We start from the raw sequence: 23,368 nt of genomic DNA on the forward strand, positions 1-23,368 counted from the left end.
AATCTACTTCCTGGAAACAGTAAACACTTCAAATACATCCTTTAAATATTTTAGTAGGAAGTCTAGGAGAATCGCAATTATGATGTATATGTATAGGCCGGTGAGGTGGCTCAGTCTTGTAATCCCAGCACTTTAGGAGGCTGATGTGGGAAGATTACTTGGGCTCAGGAGTTCAAAACCAACCTGGGCAACACGGTGAAACCCTGTCTCTACCAAAAATACAAAAATTAGCTGGGCATGGTGGCGCATGCCTGTCATCCTAGCTACTTAGGCTGAAGTGGAAGGATTGCTTGAGCCCAGGAGGTCGAGGCTGCAGTGAGCCAAGATTGCGCCACTGCACTCCAGCCTGGGTGACAAAGCAAGACCCTGTCTCAAAGAAAAACCCCAAAAAGATGTATATGTATACTCATATGTGTATCTTTTCTGTGGGGTGTTCCCTCAATCTAATTTATTAGTGCTCTATTTTTGTCACATTGCAGCCTAAGTACAGTCCTCAGACTATAAAATTATACCATACTGGATTATGTTAAATTTCTATTTGAACCATGAAGAATTGCATATATACATTACATACTTCAGGTATCCTCCTGACATTGGCAGAGGATTTACAGATATCAAGCTAGATATAATTAAAACAGCTAACAAGAGGCACATGTCATTGAGTCCTACATAGATCCATGAGGGGAATATTTATATGAAGGAAACCAGTAATAAAGATGATAATTTTGAGTGTGATTTCCTGAGTCAGTTTTGTTGATAGATTTATAAAACCAATCATCCTCACCGTTTTTCATTAAAATGCCAGGATACTCTCCACTCTATCACATACTTAGTCGTATCAAATTTCATGTAAGAACAGCAATGACCTCTTGCCTGTTCCTTCCTTTTCTTTCCATTACTTAATTGTATCTCAATTAAGTATCTCAATATAGAGAAGCACCTATCTTGTACTGAAATGTGAGGTCAAGGCTCTCACCTTCAGCATTTCCTTAATGCACCTGGAACATATCTTTAGTTACTTACCATGGTGGCTGCACATGACCCTGTCTGCATGGCTATGTTAAGTTACAGTGAGGAGAAAAAGCCACATTTCTGTAGGCACTTCTGATTCTTTTCCAAGCCTCGGGATAGACCTGTATAATGCTCATGGTATTTTCATCTACATCAAAATTTCAATAACTTGGTGATCCTAGTGAAGAGTAAACAGTTATAGAAATTTCATGTAGAATACAACTTACAAGTATTTATACAGGTCAATTCCTATAATAGGATGCTGCCCAAAAGATTTAATCTGATTTAGCTAATGTCTATTTGAAGTAAGCTGGCTTTGTTCAGAGCAGGATGATCTTTCGTTGTACAGAGATGTTGGTTTTAATCATATATATATTTTTTTTCTCGTGGGGATTTTGGCACACACACTTGGAGGAGTAGAAATGGTAACCATGTATCATTACCGCAATGAAAACACAGGCAACTCACTAATTAGTAGGAGAACACAATGAGTTCTAAAGTTATATTAGTGGATTAGCACAGTATACTAAAAGAACATAACATAGCCTTATATTAACAACAATCTAATTATGAATGAAAATCTTAAGTAGGGGATAAGAGAAAATAAGAACTGAAGACATATTAGCTGCCCATTAAGTGATTTTTAAATTTTGTCATTTTGACCATGTAATTAGATTTATTTTATTCTGGAATTACTGGTTGAAAAAGTCTGTTCTTTTTTCTTTCTTTTTTTCCCTTTTTAATCAGAGCATGGTGCTTAATACTCTATCACATTTTTATTGATTGATTGTGTGTGTGTTTGTGTGTTGTCTCCTTATGAATATAAACTATGTTAGAGAAAATGACACATTTCCTTAGAGGAGGTGCATATTTATTTGCCACCTACTGTGAACCAAGCTTTTTACACTTAATTTAATGTGCACAATAATTCTATTAAGTAGCATTTATTCTTCACATTTCCAGGTGTGAAATCCAAGTCTCGGAGGGGTCAAATATTTGACCAAAGTCACATAATTAGTAAATGGTAGAGTTGAGACTCAATTCCATGTTTTTACCACTGTTTTTCCTCCCACAAAAGTGTATCTATCCTTTTCTATGTGCCAGACACTGGATTTCTTTTCCTCACATCAGTAGCATTATATTCTACACAAAGATAGTGTTTAGTATTTTCCTGAATGAGTAAATGATTGTGGGGGGAATAAAAAGCTCTTTTGTCTTCCTAACGTGTCAATTTGTATTATAAACTGAAGCACCAGCTTCCAAGGCAAATTCAGAGTGGCATCTTTAATGTGGAGTCACAGGAAATGAACTGACTCATAAAAGGGAAACCTGGATTTGGGTCCTGGCCCTGCCTTTAACTCCTGTGTGACTTGGGGTAAGTTACTTGGTATCTCTGTACCTTGGTTTCTTATCTGTAGAATGAGGAAATGTGAGGCTCACTTAAGGGCACTTCATATACTATTGCTTTAAATGCATTTGGGGAATTAATCAATATTATTGAGACTAATGGTTATTTGAATTAGTCTACTGATGGGCTGATATCCCTCAGTAATTAATAAATCACACCCATTAATATTTCTGTTCTCAACCTATATGTTGAGGGGTAGGGGTAAATTTTTCATTCATAGAGACTTGAATAAAGCTATCTAAACAGAGAATAAACACAATCCCAGTTTATTTCAAGTGTTTGTAATTTGTTATGAAGGATATTTGTACTTGTAGTCTTTTAATAACCATAGAAAGCACTAAAAGTAATTTTAAAAGCCTGGAAAGTTAAAGTGAAAACTGATATTATATACAATTAATTTAAAATTATAGTTTTACTCTGTTTATTTACAAATTTGCTAGATAAAACATAATCTCAGAAAAAAGTATTTCTTTTTGTTGCTTCTGCACTATAGTAAATATCTAGATATCTCTAATGTACATATAATATAGTGTATATATATAAGGAATCCTAGTGAAGAGTATAACAGTTATAGAAGTATATATATGGAGAGAAATCTTTTAAAATGGTTATGTTCTAAGTATCCATAATGAAATTCTATAAATTTTATTGCAGGAGAGAACAATGAAAAGGAAGTGTGAGTGTGTGATAATACTAAACTTTTATTTCCATTTTATCACTTCTAAAACACATTTTTGAGGCATTTTAAAGACCTCTGAAATGACAATGCATCTTATAATCAATGGTGTGTCAAACCATTTGGAACAATTTTTTCATTGCTTAGTGATTTATAAAGTACTGGTATATCTTAAAAGCAGTGGTGTCTTAGACCTGCAGAAATACAGTACATCATAAATAATATATTAAAGTAGGTGTGCCTCTTACAATGTGTATACCTTCAGACTTCTACCAAAATTGTAAAATTGATTTTTTGATCAAATATCAAAGAGAATGAAGGCTTTATTTATTCAGTCATGAGAAGGAATCATATGTACAGTCTTAGAGGTTTCTAGGTATTTGTCTTATGTCTCAGTTTTCATGTCTCTTCATCCCCACTTAAAAAAAATAGGTGAAGAGTCAGGAAACATTTAAAAAGAAAGTTTAAAAGCATCCGTTAAAGTCTTTAAAAGATTAGTATGCAGTTGTTTCTCTCTTTCTTAGTCAACTCTGTTATATTCTATAAGCAAAACACATTTTCAGAAATGAAAAATTCTTTGAAAAACATCCACTTTAAACTTGACTTCTCTGAGTGGGTGTCTGAAAGACTTCCAGGCCACAATGTCTCACTCCATCACTTGGTTCTCACCTACGTTTCAGGAGACCACTAAAGTCAAGTTCCCCTGCATCGTCTTGACCTTCTCCACTGTCGTTAACAAAAGAAAAGCAAATCTGGGTTTAATGCAGAGACATACACAACGATTTCCCCCAAACACTCTACATGTAACGTATATGCAATTTTGTACCACACGAGGACTAAATCAACACAAACTATTTCTTTTCACACAAGTGACATGTTAAGTTTTTGGAGTATGTACTTGTGGAAAAGTAAACATGAGGAGCTTGTGTTACTCTATGATTTCAGAAGACACATTTTTGTAGATTGCATATATAAAACTGCTTGGATTTGTGTTAAAACCAGGTAACACAAATGCACTTAAGCCAAGCAACACAAAGTACTTTGTTTTTGCAAGTTGGGGGCTCTGGAAACATACCTGTGTAAAAAGCAAAGAACTTTTGCTAATCTCTGTTATTCATGTAAGACAGAGATTGGCTTGGAGGACCAAGTGTACCAATGTCAGATATATAAGTACAAAGCCTTATATTCAATGGTAACCTCTTTGTGTCCATGAACAGGTGAATCAGATAATGTGATACCAACATGGCAAAAATAAAAAAGGAGCTAACACAGAACTTTTTAAAAGATGCATTCCTTTCTGTCTTAAAAGGTGATAATTATTCTCATTTTCTTATTAATATTTATACCTTCTTAAATGTATTTTAAAAAAATTTGTCTTGAATTGTTAACGAAACTTTTACTAGCAGTTTTAAAAAGTGCTTTCCTGTAGAGAAATGCATCTTAAATTAGGCATGCAGCCACCATTGTGATTTCATATAAACTGTAACTAGAAGCTATAGAGCTAACATTTAAATGACACTACATAGTTACTTACATGTTTAATTTTTTAATGAAGTTTTGTTTCCTGCTCTTTACAAATGTTAGTTATAGTTTCTAAGAAAAGAGTCTGTGGGTTTAAAAACAGTGTGTATAACGTAAGTCATAAGAATTAAACTCAGTAATGTGTTTTCAAAATTTCTTCAGGTGTTTGCAGGCCTTTTGAAGTAAATACATTTGTGTTCTTTTAAAGCTGGAAACTTAGTAGGTCATGTTTCCCTCTCCTGAGATATACGTGTATACAGTATGAGCATAGTTTTAGACCTATGCATTTGCCGAGCATGGGATGAAGGGGAAGTGGAAGGAAAGTAATAAAATTTGAAAGTTATGACATTTTTAAAAATTAAAAAATACCTAATACCAGTAATATTAAATAACTTTTCAAAGTAATTTTCTGATTTATTTGTAATATTGGAGGAAAATATGCCTCATTAACAGGCTAAATTATTGTTTTGTAATAGTTTGGAGTGACTTTCCTTATTCAGCAAAACTGTATGTGGATTCAGTCTTAGGAAAAACAAAACATTTGGTCTCATTAAAGAATTTATATTATGGAATAATTAAGTACAGAGAATAACATAATGACAGGAAGGGGCTGGTTATATTTCTTAGAGACCAAAAATCTCTTAAATTTTTTCCTTGACCTCCCACCCCCAATTTTTCAGCCTTGGTAATTGCAAAAATATATGAAATAGGTATCTAAATTTTGCCTTTCTGTGGTATTCTTAATGCCAGTTTCATTTAGGATAATCCAAAATTATATGGCACTAACTTCAGTAAGTAGCTACTTAGTTGTGGTTTTCTTGGGCACGTGGTTCAGTAGCTCCCTAAGGGATTTCTAGATAAAAGGCAATATAAATAAAAAGTTTTCTGCCATGACTTAACCAATGAAATGAGTCTCTTTGCATATTTCTTTTGGCCATTTGGTGGAAAATAATGCTTTAAGGAAGAAGCCACGTATGAATACATTGAAAGTGTCTTTCTAAGGCAACTGTAAAACCTCCGAAACAGGAACTTCATTATAACAAGAATATTCTAAAAAATGGTCAGTATATGCTTGACTGGGCCTTAAACCCAAGGCTGTTCTACAACACCCACGTTTAAATATATGGTGTGTTTGACTGTGGTGAAAAGGGTTGTTCGTATTTGGAATACGGAATACAGGGGAAGGGAAATGTGTTTGAAAATCCTCCACTTCTGTGTTATACAAAAGCTATCTAGATTTTCCTTTTGGAGTTACCTTCTCTTGAAAGCAGATCTGATGTCAATGTTTGGAGTAGTCCCAGTAGATTCTTTGAAAGGAAAGAAAACAATAACATAAATACCCATTAAGGCGGTAGTTTGTGTTCAGTTCCTTTATAGGCTATGGGGATTCTTTAGATGGAAGAATGTCAGGTGAAGTGGGGATGCTTTTCCCCTGAACAGCCGTGCTGCCACAGCCTCATCATACCTCCTCCTCCCTCATGAAGAACCAATGAAGGGACCTTGGGGGTCACTCGTCCAGGTGTCATTCAACTTGTCTGCCCACTAGAATCACTGAGGGACTTAAAAATGTATCAGTTTCTTGATCCTGTCTGCCAGAGATGTTGATCCACCAGATCAGGGAGGGGCACCCAGAAATCAATATTCTTAAAAAGCCCTCCAGGGGCCAGGCGCAGTGGCTCACGCCTGTAATCCCAGCACTTTGGGAGGCCGAGGCGGGCAGATCACGAGGTCAGGAGATCGAGACCATCCTGGCTAACACGGTGAAACCCCGTCTCTGCTAAAAGTACCAAAATTAGCCGGGCGAGGTGGCGGGCGCCTGTAGTCCCAGCTACTCGGGAGGCTGAGGCAGGAGAATGGCATGAACCCGGGAGGCAGAGCTTGCAATGAGCTGAGATGGTGCCACTGCACTCCGGCCTGGGCGACAGAGCGGAGCAAGACTCTGTCGCAAAAACAAAACAAAACAAAACAAAAACAAACAAAAAAAAGCCCTCCAGGTGATCTTCTCAGAGACAGCCAGGGTGAAGCAGTGCTGCCCAGGATTCCAGATCCCACCTGATATGGAAATATCGACAGCACCCGACCCATGGCCCTCCAGCCTCTGCTTGACATTGCTCTCAGTGGGACTCTCACAACCTTCCCGGGCTGTCTGTATAGCTTTAACCAAAGAGCTCATCCTTTTTTTTTTTTTTTTTGAGATGGAGTCTCACTCTGTTGGAGCGCAATGGCACGGTCTCCGCTCACTGCAACCTCCGCCTCCCGGGTTCAAGCGATTCTCCTGCCTCAGCCTCCCAAGTAGCTGGGATTATAGGCGCCCACCACCACGGCTGGCTAATTTTTGTATTTTTAGTAGAGACGGGGTTTCACCATGTTGGACAGGATACTCTCGAACTGCTGTCCTTGTGATCTGCCCGCCTCGGCCTCCCAAAGTGCTGGGATTACAGGAGTGAACCACCGCACCTGGCCAGCTCATCCTAATGTTAAGACAAAATTCACCTCCTCATCGTTTTCACCTTTTGATTCTAAACTGCCTAAATGTTTCTCATGCATGGAAATTTGTTTTCCATGTTCTATATGACAGCCCCTTCCCCTCTTTGCAACAAGCTGTGTATGCCTGACTTCCTTCACCCACACACTCAAGCTGGATAGGGTGTGGTTTTTGGATTCTTCATCTTCCTGGTTACCCTACTCCAGAAGATGTCCAGGCAGAGGTACACTGCCCAGGCTAAAGACATCGCTCCAAGTGTAGAACAAGTAGCATGTTGTAGAGAGAAGTATCATTTCCTAAACTTAGATCCTATACCACTTGGAATAGCCCAGTTTAAAATTACAGTCATGGTTGGGCACCGTGGCTCACACCTGTAATCCCAGCCCTTTGGGAGGCCAAGGCAGGTGGATCACTTGAGGCCTGGAGTTTGAGACTAGGCTGGCTAATATGGCGAAACCCCATCTCTTCTAAAAATACTCCCGCAAAATTAGCCCAGCGTGGTGGCGCATGCCTGTAATCCCAGCTATTTGGGAGGCTGAGGCATGAGAATCGCTTGAACCCAGGAGTTGGAGATTGCAGTGAACCAAGACTGTGCCACAGGACTCTAGCCTGAGCAATAGAGTGAGACTTTGTCTCAAAATAAATAAAATAAAATAAAATTACATTTGCTTTGTCTTTTGCAACTACATCACTCTTTACATTCACCTTAAGTTTATAATATTTGCTGCCAAGTCAACTTTTCCTTTGTATACTTGTAAAAGTGAATTTTTTTCCAACTTCAATGTATGCATTTAGGCCTTGTATGTTTACTCTGGGTAGTACACAGAACATATGGATGAAGAGCTGCCATGCCTGACATTAGTCCTTATAAAAGAAATTCTCCCTTCCACCTGGGTATCCTGAACTCTCATAGCATATTACCCTATCACCAAACCTAAGTGGGAAAGTGGACCCCATGAAACATACATTCTGTAGCAGCAAAAACTGACAACATCTTTTATCTGGGAGACTGAAGAAATATAGATAGTATGGACAAGAGATATTTAGTGATAAAATCCCCCCAATTCTACTTTTAGTATAAATTATTTCATTACAATTCAATTCAGCAGGCTTGCTGAGACTACCACAATCAAAACCACACAGTTTTAAAGGAAAAATTTCCCCGAAATCTCATAGTATTAAATGAACAACTTCTCCTCCATCCCCTCACATCCTATTAAAAAATTACATTTATCTAGGCAAGAAGATTCTCTTACCATGCACTTCAAGATCAAATGAACAGCTGTCAAACTTATCCTTATAGGTGACCTCGCATCTGTAATTTCCTGCATAGTTCTCTTTGGCCTTGATGATCTGCATCTCAAATGTGTACACCTGCAATGAAATGCATCCAGACACACACATTTCGGTTTATTTTCCAAATTTCTCAGCATTGGCTTAAAGCTGTGTCTATCTGTGGGAATTCCAGTACAATGTTCTCAATATAGGAGGGCAAATGTGTCCTGCAGCCCCCGGACACAGCAGGGCAATCGCAATAGAGTGTAGGCACTAGCAATGGTAACTTCAGAGGATTTTCTGGAACTGAAGTCTCTCCAAGCTGAACCTGAAAGTGATCATTTATTCACACAGAAGGAATGCGCTAGCTGAGCCCCTGTCCTGGCAGTTCAGGGCCTTACCCGACTGTGCCTCTCAAAGGTTTCCTTCAACTGAAGGTGCTTCCCGGCTTTGCTGGCCAGATCCATCCATTTTCCTTTGAACCATTTGACAGTGGGTTTTCTCAGAAGATCTTCAGCCTTGACTTTGGCTATGAAGGTGATATTTTCACCTAGAAGAAGCATAAGGAATTCAGCTTGCTCTTTAACTAGTGTCATTTGTTTTGCTTTCAACTGGAAGGAGTTGACACAGGACTGCACTACAGAATATGGTGTGATTGGTGCCCTTGTATTGTGCAATGAATTGGTCCTGATTTTTTTATGAATGCTCTGGAGGTCCTTAGGCTGTTCCAGCTTGTTCTGCTTTGGGGGTTTATGAAGCAGAAAAAACAATAGGGAAACCAGTGGAAGTAATTTTTATATATGGATAATTTTACATTTGGATAATTTTAAAATTTCATATATACGGATGTATACGAAATTTTATTTCATATATATGGATGCATACAAAATTTTATTTCATATGTATGGATATATGTGAAATTTTATTTCATATATACGGAGGTATACGAAATTTTATTTCATATATATGGATGCATACAAAATTTTATTTCATATAGATGGATAGATGCATATATGGATATGTATAAAATTTTATTTCATATATCTGAATATAATATGAAATAAAAATGAAAAGATTGAATTTTTTTCACCCTTTTTGTTAGGCAAAGTGATGAGAAGCCTGGAATTATAGGAATGTGACTAAATCAAACTGATCTGCTTGAAGTAAACCTGCCAATCTGTTTGTATTGAGTGATTTAGACCCTGAGGACATGACATTGTAGTCCAGCTTCCAGCCCAGCATTTCAGTGTCTTACAGGAACACAAGGGGAACCAACATTTCTGTTCACATGCCATGTACTTTGACATTCTAGCCTGGAAAGAAGTAATTCTGGAATACAGTTAGCTGTGTACTCATTTGCATAATATTGATAAGTGTCAAAGACTAGTTCAGATCATAATATATCCCTTATAAAGATTTATTTGGTTAAACTTCTTCAACCCTCGGGTCCTCCTCCAGCTCACCATCCCTTCATAGCACTTGGCATTTGTGATTATTTGTTTAATTTTTTGTCTGCTCCTCTCAGACTGTAAGTTCTGAGTGCTTACATGTTATACTCAGTACCTAAAACAGGAGGTATATAATCAATATTTTTGAATTTGAGTATTTGAAGAGTTGAACAATTTGTCTGATCAGCTGTCTCAGATATTATGAATTATGACCTAGCGCATGTGTAGATTTGGAATCATCTTATGGAGTGAGCTATGATAATGTCAGCAGACACTGGCTCAGAGCATTATGGTGTGTCAGGCACTGTTGAAAATACTTCACAGCTAGGTCCTATTATTGTCACCATTTTACAGATGGGGAAACTGAAGCATAAGGAAGTTAAACTGTCTTTCCAAGGGCAACAGCTAGCAGGAAGCAGAATCAAGATTGGAACCCAGGGTTCCAGGGTTCCAGGGTCCAGGCACTGGACTCCTATGTGCCGAAGGTTACTGAAATCATAGCTGTCACTCATCTTTTCAGGTTGTGAAAAGCAGGATTTAGTATATACACACAGTGGAATATTATCCAGCTGTCAAAAGGAATGAAGTTCTGATACATGCAACAATGTGGATGAACTTTGGAAACATTATGCTGAGTGAAAGAAGCCAGACACAAAAAGTCCTGCATTGTCTGATTCCATTAACATGAAATATCCAAAATAGGTAAACCCAGAGAGACAAAGCAGATTAATGGTTGCCGGGGCCTGGGAGGAGAGGGCAAGGGGGAGTAACTGCTTAATGGGATATGGGATATAGGGTCTTTTTGGGATGATGAAAATGTTTTAGAAATAGAAGTAGTGGCTGTACAACATGGCGAACATACTAATAGCCACTGAATTGTTCACTTTAAAATGGTTAATGTTATAAGTGAATTTCATCTCAATTTTTTTTTTTTTTTTTTTTTTACAGAGATTATAGCTTCGGGGGGTACATGTGCAGGTTTAAAGGAATATTGTGTGATGCTGAGGTTTTTTTTTTTTTTTTTTTGAGACAGAGCCTGGCTCTGTTGCCCAAGCTGGAATGCAGTGGTGCGTTCTCCATTCACTGCAGCCTCTGCCTCGTGGGTTCAAGAGATTCTCCTGCCTCAGCTTCCTGAGTAGCTGAGATTACAGGTGTCTGCCACCACGCCCGGCTAATTTTTGTATTTTTAGTAGAGACTGGGTTTCACCATGTTGGCCAGGCTGGTCTCGAACTCCTAAGCTCAAATGATCTGCCTGTCTCGGCCTCCCAGAGTGCTGGGATTACAGGCGTGAGGCACCGTGCTTGGCTCACCTTAATTTTTTAAAAAAGGTAGGATTGAATGCTAGGCACTCACCAACTTTCACTGTTCCTCCTTGAGGTTTTTCAACGAACAAGATGGACAGCTGGGAGTTGGCATTCTGCTTGTCTTGTTCCTCCCCAACAGGTGACTCGCCAAGGGACCATTCTGATGAGCAGAAAGGAGGAAAAGGATTATTTCAGAGCCAGGCTCTTCTTAGGCAGTCTTACCTAGATTTGTTGTTCTCACCAATGTTGCAGCTTTTCTTTGTCTAATAAACCTAGATAAATACAACATCATTCTTTCCACTCCCAGCAGCCATCAGTAGAGGGGAACAGATTCCCATTCTTACAGGGGTATCTCTTCCATGACAGGGCAAAGGCACATTATGTAATTCCTAGAAATAGTGGAACTTTCCAGGTAAGCTGTTATTCTCTCTTTGTTGACTGCCATAGTTCCTTTGCTTCCCCATCTTGCCTGTCCCCTAACAGGTAAACAATGGTGGTCAGCGTATCGAAGCAGAACTCTTGGTGTTTTTCTAGGTGATGGACTATAAGGCCACATCGATACAACTACATGAAAAAGATTAAAGGGATAGGTCATTTGGAGAGTAAACTGTCTGACAAGGGTCAGAAAGCCACGCCTGGCCTGGTATTTCTAGATTCCTTGCTTTTGAAAGAGAGTTTTATTAGGGTTGTACAGATGTGGCCATAGTTTGACAAGGAAGTAACAGATCATGACCTGTGGTACAAATTGTAAGGATACTAGGATTGTGCTGCAAGGGGAAAAAACAAAACAAAACAGAGAACTGGAAAGAAAAAAAACTGAGGCTTTCCCATGAAGAGAGACAAGCTGGAAATAGAGTTTCTTTTGCATCTTCTCATTTGCACTCTGGTGATTAGTGTTAATCTGCAGTCAATTCCAATTCTAGGATAGTAGAGAGAACTGTAGATAGTCCCCCTGTCTCTGAGCCGAATGCAGAGTTCAGGTGCAGCCACTTAATAACTGGAAAAAAAATGCATAGGTTGCAAACTCTCTGCTTGTTAATATTTCTTGAAAAGAAGGAAAATGCACATTTAATTATTTTAGTTTTCGTGTATCAATCATGCTTGATATTTCTATCTGTAGTAGTAGGCCATCATTTTCACAATGAAGTTAAACATTTTCACAATCATGTGACAATCATAGTCATATGATTACACGTTTTTAAACACCCAAGTTAATGTTAAGATTTTATGTTGTTTGTGTTTATGATATTAATAGGAACACATTTAGAACATGAGGATAAGTGTTTCTCTTGTTTTGTTCACTTCTATACCTGCAGTGCCTATAGGAGTGGCTGGCCCATAAGAGGCCCATAATAGGATCATATTAGGTCCTCAATACAAATTTGTTGAACGAATGAATGAATGAATGACTTCACAGAACAGGAGCTACAGCTGATAGGATGCATTTGAAAGTGTTTTATCATCTGTATGTAAAGTTCTATAAAAATGTGAATTATTATCTAACTTTAGCACATCCCCAAAATGAAGATTGATCTCTGTGTATTTGCTAAATACTAAATGTGATAGAACAAATCTGTGGCATATGTGGCTAGATCCTTGAACGTGTGTGTATCATGCAAAATTAATTGTTTCTCAATACATTAGTTTTCTTGTAAGAGGAAACATAATGAAAGATTGCTGTAAAAACTACAATCTGAATAAGACAAGGATTAGAATCAATACAGCTTCAAGAAAAGAGCTCATTAGTGATTGTATTAGGATGAGGTCAGGATGCCTTGTCTGGGCTTGTGCTCACCTGAATCTTTTCTCTCCAGGGCCCGACTACCCAAACCTGAAAGGAAAGTGTGATTTGGGTGATGCAGAGGGATGGAAAGGCGATGAAAATGGTGTGCTGACTTCAACCTTCTTAGACTCCGCTAAACCCTGTCTCCTCTGGTGATAGGAAGGAAAAAAACCCCTACAAGTTGGCTTGGATAGAAAATCAGTAGAGCTCCAAGTATGAAAGCATCTATAAAAGTGTATGTCTTATTTTAAAATGATAGAAACATTTAAAAATCCCTGCTGGGTGTGGTGGTTCACGCCTGTAATCCCAGCACTTTGGGGGGCCAAAGTGGGTGGATCACTTGAGGTCAGGTGTTCGAGACCAGTCTGGCCAACATGGTGAAACCCTGTCTCTTCTAAAAATATAAAAATTAGCTCAGCTTGTTGGTGCATGCCTGTAATCTCAGCTACTCAGGAGGCTGAGGTACGAGGATCACTCGAACCTGGGAGGCACAGGTTGCAGTGAGCTGAGATCGCACCACTGCACTCCAGCCTGAGCAATAGAGGGAGACTCAGTCTTAAAAAAAGAAAGGAAAGAAAGATTTAAAAATCCAAATATCTAAGTTTAAAGAACAGGGGGAAAACATGGATATACAGTGAGAAATGGAAGACAGATATGTTGACCCCTAACATTTATACCCAAGATTTACCAATCTTATTTATTTCTCAAAGGATGCCTCTTTCTAAGAAGTTTCTCATGTAAAACAAAAAATTGTCATTAAAGCCAACATTTCCTTCTTGGTGCCATCACAGGCGAAACCTGTTGCCCCTGCTCTGTGCACTGGCTCAGCAAAGAGGCTCACTGCCTTTTCTTTTCCTCTACTGTCAAGGAAGAATACATTTAAAAGCAGGGAAAAGGGTAGAAATTATCCTAACCTGGAGGCAAGGCGCTAGGCGGGGAGACTTCCTCTTCATCTGAAACAAGAAATAGGAGTAAAAAGTCAAGGAGAAAAGGACTTCATCCCAAGTAACCTGCGAAAAGAGAAATCTGAAAAAGAAGATGACAAACCACACAATACACTTTCAACTGCTGAACAAGCCTTAGAAAACTTGGTACCTGCAAAGTGAAACCTGTGTATTGCTGGCAAAGAAAGAAAAAATAATAAATAAAAAGTTGATAGAGTAGGGTAATCCAAATGGAAGCGCGCAGATTTAAAAATGGAACACTGCAAGTGTTTTATGTGACTGTAGGTTAGGAAAAAATGAATGCTAAAAATCAAACCTTGATGAAATCAATAATGGAAGTGGTTTTCAAGTCCTGATTTTGTAGCTAAAGTGAATGGCAGACATTATTTATATATCACATTCGTTTGGACACAGACATAAAAGTCTATATATGTACTATCTGAGAACTCATTTCCACCCAGAAAACCTCATGATTAATTGCTCTTCAGTATTTAAGAAACAGAAGTCAAGATAAGTTAATATAAATATACACTTTATAAGCATTTTTTCCAACATTATATTGGTATTGAACAGTGCTGTGTAATTTCTTAATATTTACCCATATGTATTTGTGAAATTCAAAATATGTCTTTTCATGTTTATGTGCAGAATATTTCCCTTTTTAAAAACATCTGAACTTCAAAGTTCACATTTTATGTATTTATTTTGGATAAACAAGTTTATATGTAAATTCAACTAGCATACTAGTTGACTTAAAAGCTTCAGTAGAAGGATACATTTTAAAACCGCTTGGAAGACCATCTCTATAAAAGTGATTTTCCCAGAACAGTAACCAGACGCAGCCTAACCCAACACCATCTTAATTGGCAGAGGTTCAGTGGGCTGGAGCTTTGTGCTTTTTGCTTTTTATAATACAAATGCTATGAGAAAAAGAACGTCAGTATTGTTTCCTGTTAGCAGAGGAGGAAAGCTCAATCTAGTTAGGAGACCAACCACAACAAAATGAAAAGCTGCACTAACTAATGAAGAATATTAGTAACACATGATGCTGGCATGAACAACTTGCATTTTATTCTAGAGCCCTTATAAATAGGATCTCCCCAGTTAGTGTTTATATTATCAGCCAGAGGGTTAGTTATCGTGTGGTAGAATGAGGACTTATGCAAGGTATAAATGCGCATAGCATTCACCACTATGAAAACAAGTACAGTCCAGTTAGAATAGAACCAACTGGACTCTACACACACCTTAATGATAAGATTCCCCATCACTTGTGAATGTAAAACATTTAATTTAAAAATGTTAACATTCCAATATATAAAACAGCTACTATGAATGCACCTGGTATATTCTATAGCTGCCAGGTTTGTTTGTTTGTTTTTAAGGAAACTATAAGTTACAGTGTGGTTAAGACGTTTATCTTCATCTTTGAAAAAGCCCACATTCTATCACAGTGATGTATGGTCAGACTTAACAGCCCCAGTTGTTAAACACCTGGATCAAGTCATAACCAGTTTTATTGCAAAGGACCCTGTACACATTTGTCACTTCTAGTACCTTCCTAGTTACCCAGCAAGTCACTAACATACAGAAACATTCATCACGAGAAGCAAGAAATACTACTCATCCCTTCTGCATTACAGCAACTTGTTACTTGTGAGCTACAGTGCTCACATCACGGAGGTCTGTGAACAGTCAAAGTTCACATTTTACATCCTTAAAGAGGCATTTGGTGTCATCTGGACCTCTGCTGTGCTCTTTCCAAAGCATACACTAGTGCTTTTATGAATAATAAAATCTTCGTACTTAAAATACTAGAATATTTGTGAATTTACGGCCTGGGCAACGTAACAAGACTATCTCTGTAAAAAAAAAATAAAAAAAAAATTAATTAGCCAGGCTTGCATATTATTTGCATGCTGAGAGCTTGGTGGTGTGTGCCTGTAGTCTCAACCACTTGAGAGGTTGAGGCTAGAGGGTTACTTGAGTCCAGGAATTGAAAGCTGTAGTGAGCCATGATCATGCCACTGTACTCTAGCCTGGATGACACAGCAAGACCCTGACTCTAAAAACAAAAACAAAAACAAACTAGAATAATTGTAGATTTCAAAATGCAAATGTATATGACTGTATAAAACAGGATACAGGAAACACATGCACAGGAATGTTAATTAAAAAGTGCTTTAAAAAATTCCTGACAAAAAGACATAAAATAGTATGTTTTTATATAATCTATTAGAATATTTACTACAAGTATTACCTGCTGGCCTGAAATTTCTTTTCCCAAACTGTCAAACAGGGATATGTGTTATTACTTTTTATTAAAATAACTAATGTATTTATAATATATTAATATAATATATTAATATCATTACTTCAGAATCCAAGAGGTGATTCACTGGGTCATGTGGGATTTGAGATTCTTAACACGAAGCTCTCTGTGGTCGAAGAAGCTTGAAAAATGCTAGGCTGGAGTTAAATGCTTGTATTTTATTGTTTTGTGTTTGTGTGTTTGCTGCAGGACATCTCAAAGCTCTCAGTGTGCAAATAATGCGTACTGGAAATGGGGGTGACAAGAAATGATATGGTCGTTAGCACCTCCCAAACTTAGTTCACTTTGAATTTTTTTCTCCTGAACTAATATGCATGCATTCACATTCCACAAAATTGTGCATTTGCCCGGTATAGGGATTTCTGAGCTATTAGGAGAATTCTGTGTTTCAGAAGACTGTGAAATAATTAAAATTTTACATTATCAAAAATAAAATAACTTGTGATTTTCCCATAATTTTACTTGCCATAGATTTAATTCAGTATTCAGTACTTTATTCTTGTCACCTAGTCAAAGACTTTTATTTACTGAAATATATAAGATTGTTAATTTAAAGTCCTGTAAAAATGAACAGAAATGAAGTTAAAATTCAATCACATCCTAGAAAGGAGCTTTCTTTGTGAAATGTAAACTAGAAGCTTGAACCACTTTGATTCAAATGAACACTTTATAAAGGTTTTGTGGTGGTTTACTTTTTGTTTGTGCACAGAGCATAATGAAACATTGAGTTAATGATGTAGAACACAAAATGATTGAGAAGAGTATTCACTTACTTTCATGAAACTAAAATGAAGAAAAAAATCTTGTCTTTAAAAAATTGATTGATACATAATGATATTTGCACATATTTACAGGGTACATGTGATGGTTTGTTATATGCATAGAGTATGTAATGATGGCAGTCCGGGTTTTTTTGTTTGTTGTTTGAGACAGAGTCTCACTCAATCACCCAGGCTGGAGTGCAGTGGTGCAATCTTGGCTCACTGCAACCTCTACCTCCAAGGTTCAAGCAATTCTCGTGCCTCAACCTCCTGAGTAGCTGAGACTACAGACATCTGCCACCACACCCAGCTAATTTTTGTATTTTTAGTAGAGACAGGGTTTCGCCATATTGGCCAGCTGGTCTCGAACTCCTGGGCTCAAGCAATCCTCCTGCCTCGGCCTCCCGAAGTGCTGGGATTACAGGAATGAGGAGGCACCACGCCTGGCCAGCAATCTGTTTTTTAAGCAAAAATTTGATAGGTGAGTAGTTTCAACGTCTACTAAATGTTAAGACTATTTGGAGGACATGCACAATTGTTTTAGACTATGAAGGAACACATATTAATGCAATGCTTCAGAGTATCATGAAATAGTCTTCCTCTAGATTACCCAACAGTAATTTCAAACAGCAATTACTTCTCAATTGGCAATCTTTGATTCATTGCACATAAATTTTCAAATTTACAGAAGTGCTAGAAAACATAATCAACATGAGCAAAGTTTACTGTTTCCTTTCTTTTATTTTTATTTATTAATTAATTTTTGTTTTAGATGAAATCTCACTCTGTTGCCCAGGCTGGAGTGCAGTGGCACCATCTCAGCTCATGGCAGCCTCCGCCTCCCAGGTTCAAGCAATTCTCCTGCCTCAGCCTCCCAAGTAGCTGGAAATACAGGTGCTTGTCACCATGCCTGGCTAATTTTTGTATTTTTAGTGGAGATGGGGTTTCACCATGTTGGCCAGACTGGTCTCAAACTCCTGAGCTCAAGTGATCCTCCTGCCTTGGCCTCCCAGATTGCTGGGGTTACAGGCATGAGCCACCTTGCCCAGCCAGTTTCCTTTCTTTTAAAAGTTGTTTCAGTCCTGGCACTTTTTTTAGATTGGGAAATGTAGTTAAGATATTGGGATTCTGACTTTAAATTCTAAAAAAAAATTGCCTGGATTGATTTGGTTGAGTTCAATGATACTGAAATGTTTAATGGTTCTTATTTGTCATAGAAACCAGATTCTATTGCTACGAGGTAGATTGAATATCCAAACCTTTCTGGTTGTGTCCAGTTCAACAATATATATATGAATGACGTAGCATCTTACAAACAACATTTTCAAACAAACCAAAAAAAATATGTGTCATATTTCATTTTTTTCCTATCTAAAAGTGGTGATGATGAATACATAAACATCAGGTTTTAGCTTGTTGGAATATGACATACAGGGAAACCACACACTCAGCGTAGCAGGGCTATCTTCCCCTAGCTACATAGAAGGGCAATTTACCAAAGTGGAATTTTATTCATCTGTAAGTCATGGGAAAATAGCATTTGTAAGACCATAAAAATGATTCTTTAAACAACTGAAGTTCCCAGAGAAGAACTTCTAGAAAGTAGGGAAAGAACCCAGTCTTGTATTACAAGCCTGGGATTTTAGGGAGTACACATAAATACTTCGTAATGTGAGAGTCTTGTAACTGAATAAAAAGCTCCAGAGATAGTAGAATGTGTACATTCTTCTAGTTATCCAAACTCTCTTGAGCATAAAATAACTCCTACCTATGGCTGATTTTAAATTGCCTTTTAAAATTATTTAAGCAATATACACTTGAGACAATTGTTGAGATTTAAGAATAAAGACCAAAAGCTTATGAAATTGTGACTTGTAAACAAACAGTGACATACTGATACAATACCTTGTTTGATTGAGACAAATTCATGAATTCCTCAAGCAGAGCAATCAGTTGTAGTACATACTGGTGTTTGTGACCAAAATAACAACAGCAATAAAATATGGGAGACAATAACAATAGCTAATGTTAATTCATCATGTTTTGAGGCATTCGGTTAATTTATTGCATTTTCTGAATGAGACGATACATGCCTTCACACTTTGGTGCTTATAAAACCATGATTTATCCTACAATACATATGTACATTTAATGATTTTTTTCTTCCCAGAATCTATTAAATCAATCTTGCCTAATAGTGGCTGTGTCTTTGAATTGAAAAGTGTGGTGACATCAATTTTTAACAAAGTTCATTACAAAGAAGTAATGTAATTAGAATACATAGATCAAGCATGGAGAAATTTTAATAGATGGTTGATTGACACCTAAAGGTAAATCGTACAAAAATATTTTAGCATGCTAGTAAAAAGCGCCAGGGTAATGTTATTGCAGATGTAAAAGAACCTAAATTTTTTTTAAAATCTTTTTTAAATTTAAAACAAAATCACATAATTTAGGAGAAAGTGTGTTGGAACTTCTGCTGATTCACTTCCTCATCTGTCAGTCACCTTCATAAAAAAGAAAGACTTCATCTCAGGTTATGTGAGATATTTAATACACACAGGGTTCATTCACAATAGTTTATGTGGCAAATGCCTGGGAAAGGAAAATAAGTTTTTATTTCCCTTTTAGCGATGACCAAAAACAGTAATAAAAAAAAGGAAGTAACTTCACCAATTGAAAAGATACAGACTCTAAGCTAATAAGATGTAAAAATAAAATATCAGCACTTAGGCATGGAAATGAGTACTGGTCTTCAAAGTGGTCTCTGATTCTAATGCTGCTGTCACTTTTTGAACCAGCCACAGAACCATTTTCAGAGCTTTCCACAGGGCCAGCTGTTGAGGCACAGCAGAAACCTACTCCGATTACCCTATGTTCAGACATAGGATGTTGGATCTTAGTTGACGAAAAAAAAGTATGATCCCACTTGATCACCCACATTATTCTCTACACATGGCCCTCTGTAACTCTTGTCTGCTTCCAAAAGTGAAATCCACCTTCCTCTGTTGATGGTTGTTCTTCCCCATAAAGTGTAACTTGGCTCCAGGAGGGCAGGACCCAGTGCCCAGATCTGTGCCTGGCATGTAGCCAACACTCAGCAAATCTTGCTGAATAAATATGTGCTAGAATAAAAGGCGGACCTTTGGCCCTACTGAGCATACAGAAAAGAATCTATACTTAGCGTTCCATTGACTTGCTACCTATAATTATTATGAAAGAATTCTAAGCCAGGACAGCATTATTTTTATAAGGGCATTGCCTCCTGGTATGATTCCTCTGAAGGAGATTTGCACATCGAATTTCTGCTATTGCTGTTTGGTTAAACATATTTCTTTATTGTCATCTCTCTTGTTGCAATTCCAGGATACTTTGCCCAGGTCCCAGGACAAAGTGGTCAGTATTAAGGAACAGGATAGCCGGATGGATAGCCAGATGCAAACAAGCAAGCAAGCAAACAAACAATAATAAAACCCCGTGCTGGGAAATTGGCTGCTTTCCAGACAGAGACTTTTAGCAAATCTGAAAAAGTTGGCAAATCTAACCACAAACACTGCTTCTACGATTAATATCAGAGTCAAGTCTCTGTGGCTTCAAAAAGTATTTTCAGAACATTTCTGAGCTGTTGCAGAATGATTCAATCAATCTAGAAATGATGTTAAGGCTGCATTCCTATGATTAATAATCTTAATAGTGACAGATTTGGAGCAATTAATTGAATATCTGTCAACTAATTAAAGACCAGTTAAAGTGCTGAAAATGTACCAAAATCCAGGCATGACCATTTTTAGTAGCTTTAGGCAAGTTGGTCTTACAGAGAAAATCATCCATCTGTTCTGCAGTAGTGCCTCATTCTAACCCTCAGTGACTAAGAACGTACATGGGATGCTCATCCTCCTACCCAGCACTCATGGTGAACGGAAATAAAAATCTATCCAGATTACCACTGAATGGTCAGCAGCTAAGCCAGCATGGAAATTCAACTGCTCATTCATTTTGCAAGTATTTATTAGATGATTGCTCTGTACAGCTCTCTGCCAGATGCTGGATGGAATAAGATGAGGGGCCCAATGTCAAAAAGCTTACAGCCTGTTAGGAAAAGGAGTCAACCATTAATGCGTGATTACATGGAGACAAGAGTGAAAGATGGAGGCAGTAGGTCCAAGAGAAATCAGGAGAAAGAAGGGGAGATAAAAGTGAGCCAGGATGGTCAGGGGAAAGCTGTACAAAGGAGTGAAACCTGAGTTTGATAGTTAAAAAAAAAAATTAGATAGACTGACAGTTGGAGGATGGAGGGAGAGCAGGAGAGTTCTAGCTCATGCTGGAGAAAAGGTAGGTTGCACCCATCAATCCTGTTTATGCCCGTGCAGGGCTCTTTTCTCAACTGGAGATATACATGTAGCAGTAATTATTGTGTCTACTTTTTGGTTAAGTATTTTGTCTGTGCTTGATGAAAGTGGGTAATAGTTGAAGAGGACTGTATATTTATAATAAACTTCCATCCACTTACCTTCTTTATTTAGGGATGTCACTTTCTATCCTAAATTGATTTGCTTCCTAGGCATGTAAGGCAAATACATATATATACATGTATTTGCCATTATATATGTATACACACACACACACACATGGCAGTTTTTGTACCCGGGCGTGCAACTGCAGGTGGTCATGGTTTTGCTTATCTTCTGCAAATGTCAGAAAAATGCTACTAATTTCAAAATGCCCTAGTCATCTAGCCTTGCTCTTTCATCATGCTGTGTTCTCCATAAATAAGAGTCTTTTGTTGGTTGGTTGGTTGGTTGAATTTAAGGAAAGGCATTTTCTCATTTAAGCATACAAGTATAATATGGTGACTTTTCAAATTAAGGGTCAGGCACAGGCTTTGTTTAAACTTTGACAGCTTGCCCTCTGGGATTACATCATCTGCTCTGTTGGTTGAGCCTTGCAGCCTGGCCCAAACACCTTTCCAAATTTGGAAACAGAGGTGTTTGCCCATTGGCCTTGTAGAGAATAATGTTACAATAATTTCGGCCAGTATGTCCAAACCTCCTTGAAACCATCCCATGGAAGGAGTTCTAGGAGTTTGCACTGTCTGCATTCCATAAGCAAATAACCTTCAAACTGTGGCCCACGTGGCCAGGATTAGTATTCATGTTACTCTCCATGGGAGCCACTGAAGGTCAAGGACAAAGTCAGTATACTGACATTATGCATTCATTATGAGAGCATGAGTTCAAGTTAGCTGAAGAAAAGTAATCCAATGTACTGAAAGAAAGAAAAAAGTATTTTACTAATGTATAGGAGACAAGAATATCATAGAAATTAGATAATGAAAGATGACACATCAAGACCAAAGCGATACCTAACAAGCTTTTGAGCCATGTCCAGGAAAAAGAGAAACTTCATGTTGCAGTGAGGAAACAATTATTTCAAAATTTAAACTTTGTTATTCATTATGCAAATAAAAGGTTCACTTTTTAAAATGACAATACAAACATATAAAGCAAAACTGTCTAATCCACCTTCATGAAAATTTCCCTCTATGAAAGACTAATGTTCCTTAGCTTAAGACAGATGAAAATCATTTCCTCCATGGTGAGACAAAGGAATTAGTATTTCATGGAGTAACTGAAGTATATGATTAAGATTGTTTTGTAAAACGAGAGTATCTCCATATAAAGTAAAAATAGGGTAATATTACAGGCGCTAGTTTTCTCAAACTACCCTCCTGAAAAATAATCTCTGTACAGTTTCCAGTTCAAGAAGGAGCAACGTGTTTGCTTAATGTTATATTGTGAATCTGTAGAAATAATTATATAAATCTACATGAATCCATAGTCAGTATCACAAAGTGAGATGCTAGCCTTCAATATTACTAGTGGAACCCGGAACAGTTCACACAATAACACGAAAACATTTAATTTTTTCAAAAAAATCTGGGTAATTCAGATCATTTTCTGAATTGATATAATCCTAAGAAGACCAAACACCTCTTTTCCTTAGCATGCACATTGAAACTTGGAAACTACCAATTAATTGCCTGGCATCTTAACAAATGCTTGTGGTATTTTTATCATTGTTGTTTTTCTTTTAGAAATACATGTAATGGAAACTTAACAACACACCATTTGTCATTATACTGACTGGGTCTTGCAGATAAGATGCAAAGGCAGAACACTAAACCACATTGATGAAAGATAATGCAGAGAAGTTCTATGGGGCCACCATGACAATCATTACTGACCTCTTTCTGCTTCTAATTTTGTGGACTTCAGCCTCACTCTCCCTCCCTCCAACTCACCTTTTGCTGGTGTAGTTCCGGCCTCCTTCTCTTTACTTGGTTCTGTGTAGAAAGTACAAGCATATTTTTTAAAGTGTCTTTAAGCATTTTATTGTGTGATGAGCAACGGGGTGGAGAG

The 23,368-nt window shown here is 37.6% G+C and overlaps 1 protein-coding gene across 1 annotated transcript in view; it reads right to left on the minus strand.

Annotated features, from left to right (window-relative positions):
• Positions 1-23,368, minus strand: part of MYBPC1 (myosin binding protein C, slow type) — a gene marked incomplete at its 3' end in the record, with an annotated part of 72,648 nt that overhangs the window by 26,919 nt on the left and 22,361 nt on the right. The window contains exons 3-10 of the mRNA XM_011966642.1: positions 23,251-23,292; positions 13,827-13,865; positions 12,925-12,960; positions 11,179-11,289; positions 8,778-8,926; positions 8,358-8,475; positions 5,872-5,923; positions 3,765-3,821 (exon numbers count right to left, since the gene is read on the minus strand). Of these exons, the coding sequence (XP_011822032.1) occupies positions 3,765-3,821; positions 5,872-5,923; positions 8,358-8,475; positions 8,778-8,926; positions 11,179-11,289; positions 12,925-12,960; positions 13,827-13,865; positions 23,251-23,292 (604 nt within the window). The remainder of the gene's footprint in view (positions 1-3,764; positions 3,822-5,871; positions 5,924-8,357; positions 8,476-8,777; positions 8,927-11,178; positions 11,290-12,924; positions 12,961-13,826; positions 13,866-23,250; positions 23,293-23,368) is intronic.

This window comes from Mandrillus leucophaeus, unplaced genomic scaffold, assembly GCF_000951045.1.
Source record: "Mandrillus leucophaeus isolate KB7577 unplaced genomic scaffold, Mleu.le_1.0 Scaffold768, whole genome shotgun sequence".
NCBI lineage: Eukaryota > Metazoa > Chordata > Mammalia > Primates > Cercopithecidae > Mandrillus > Mandrillus leucophaeus.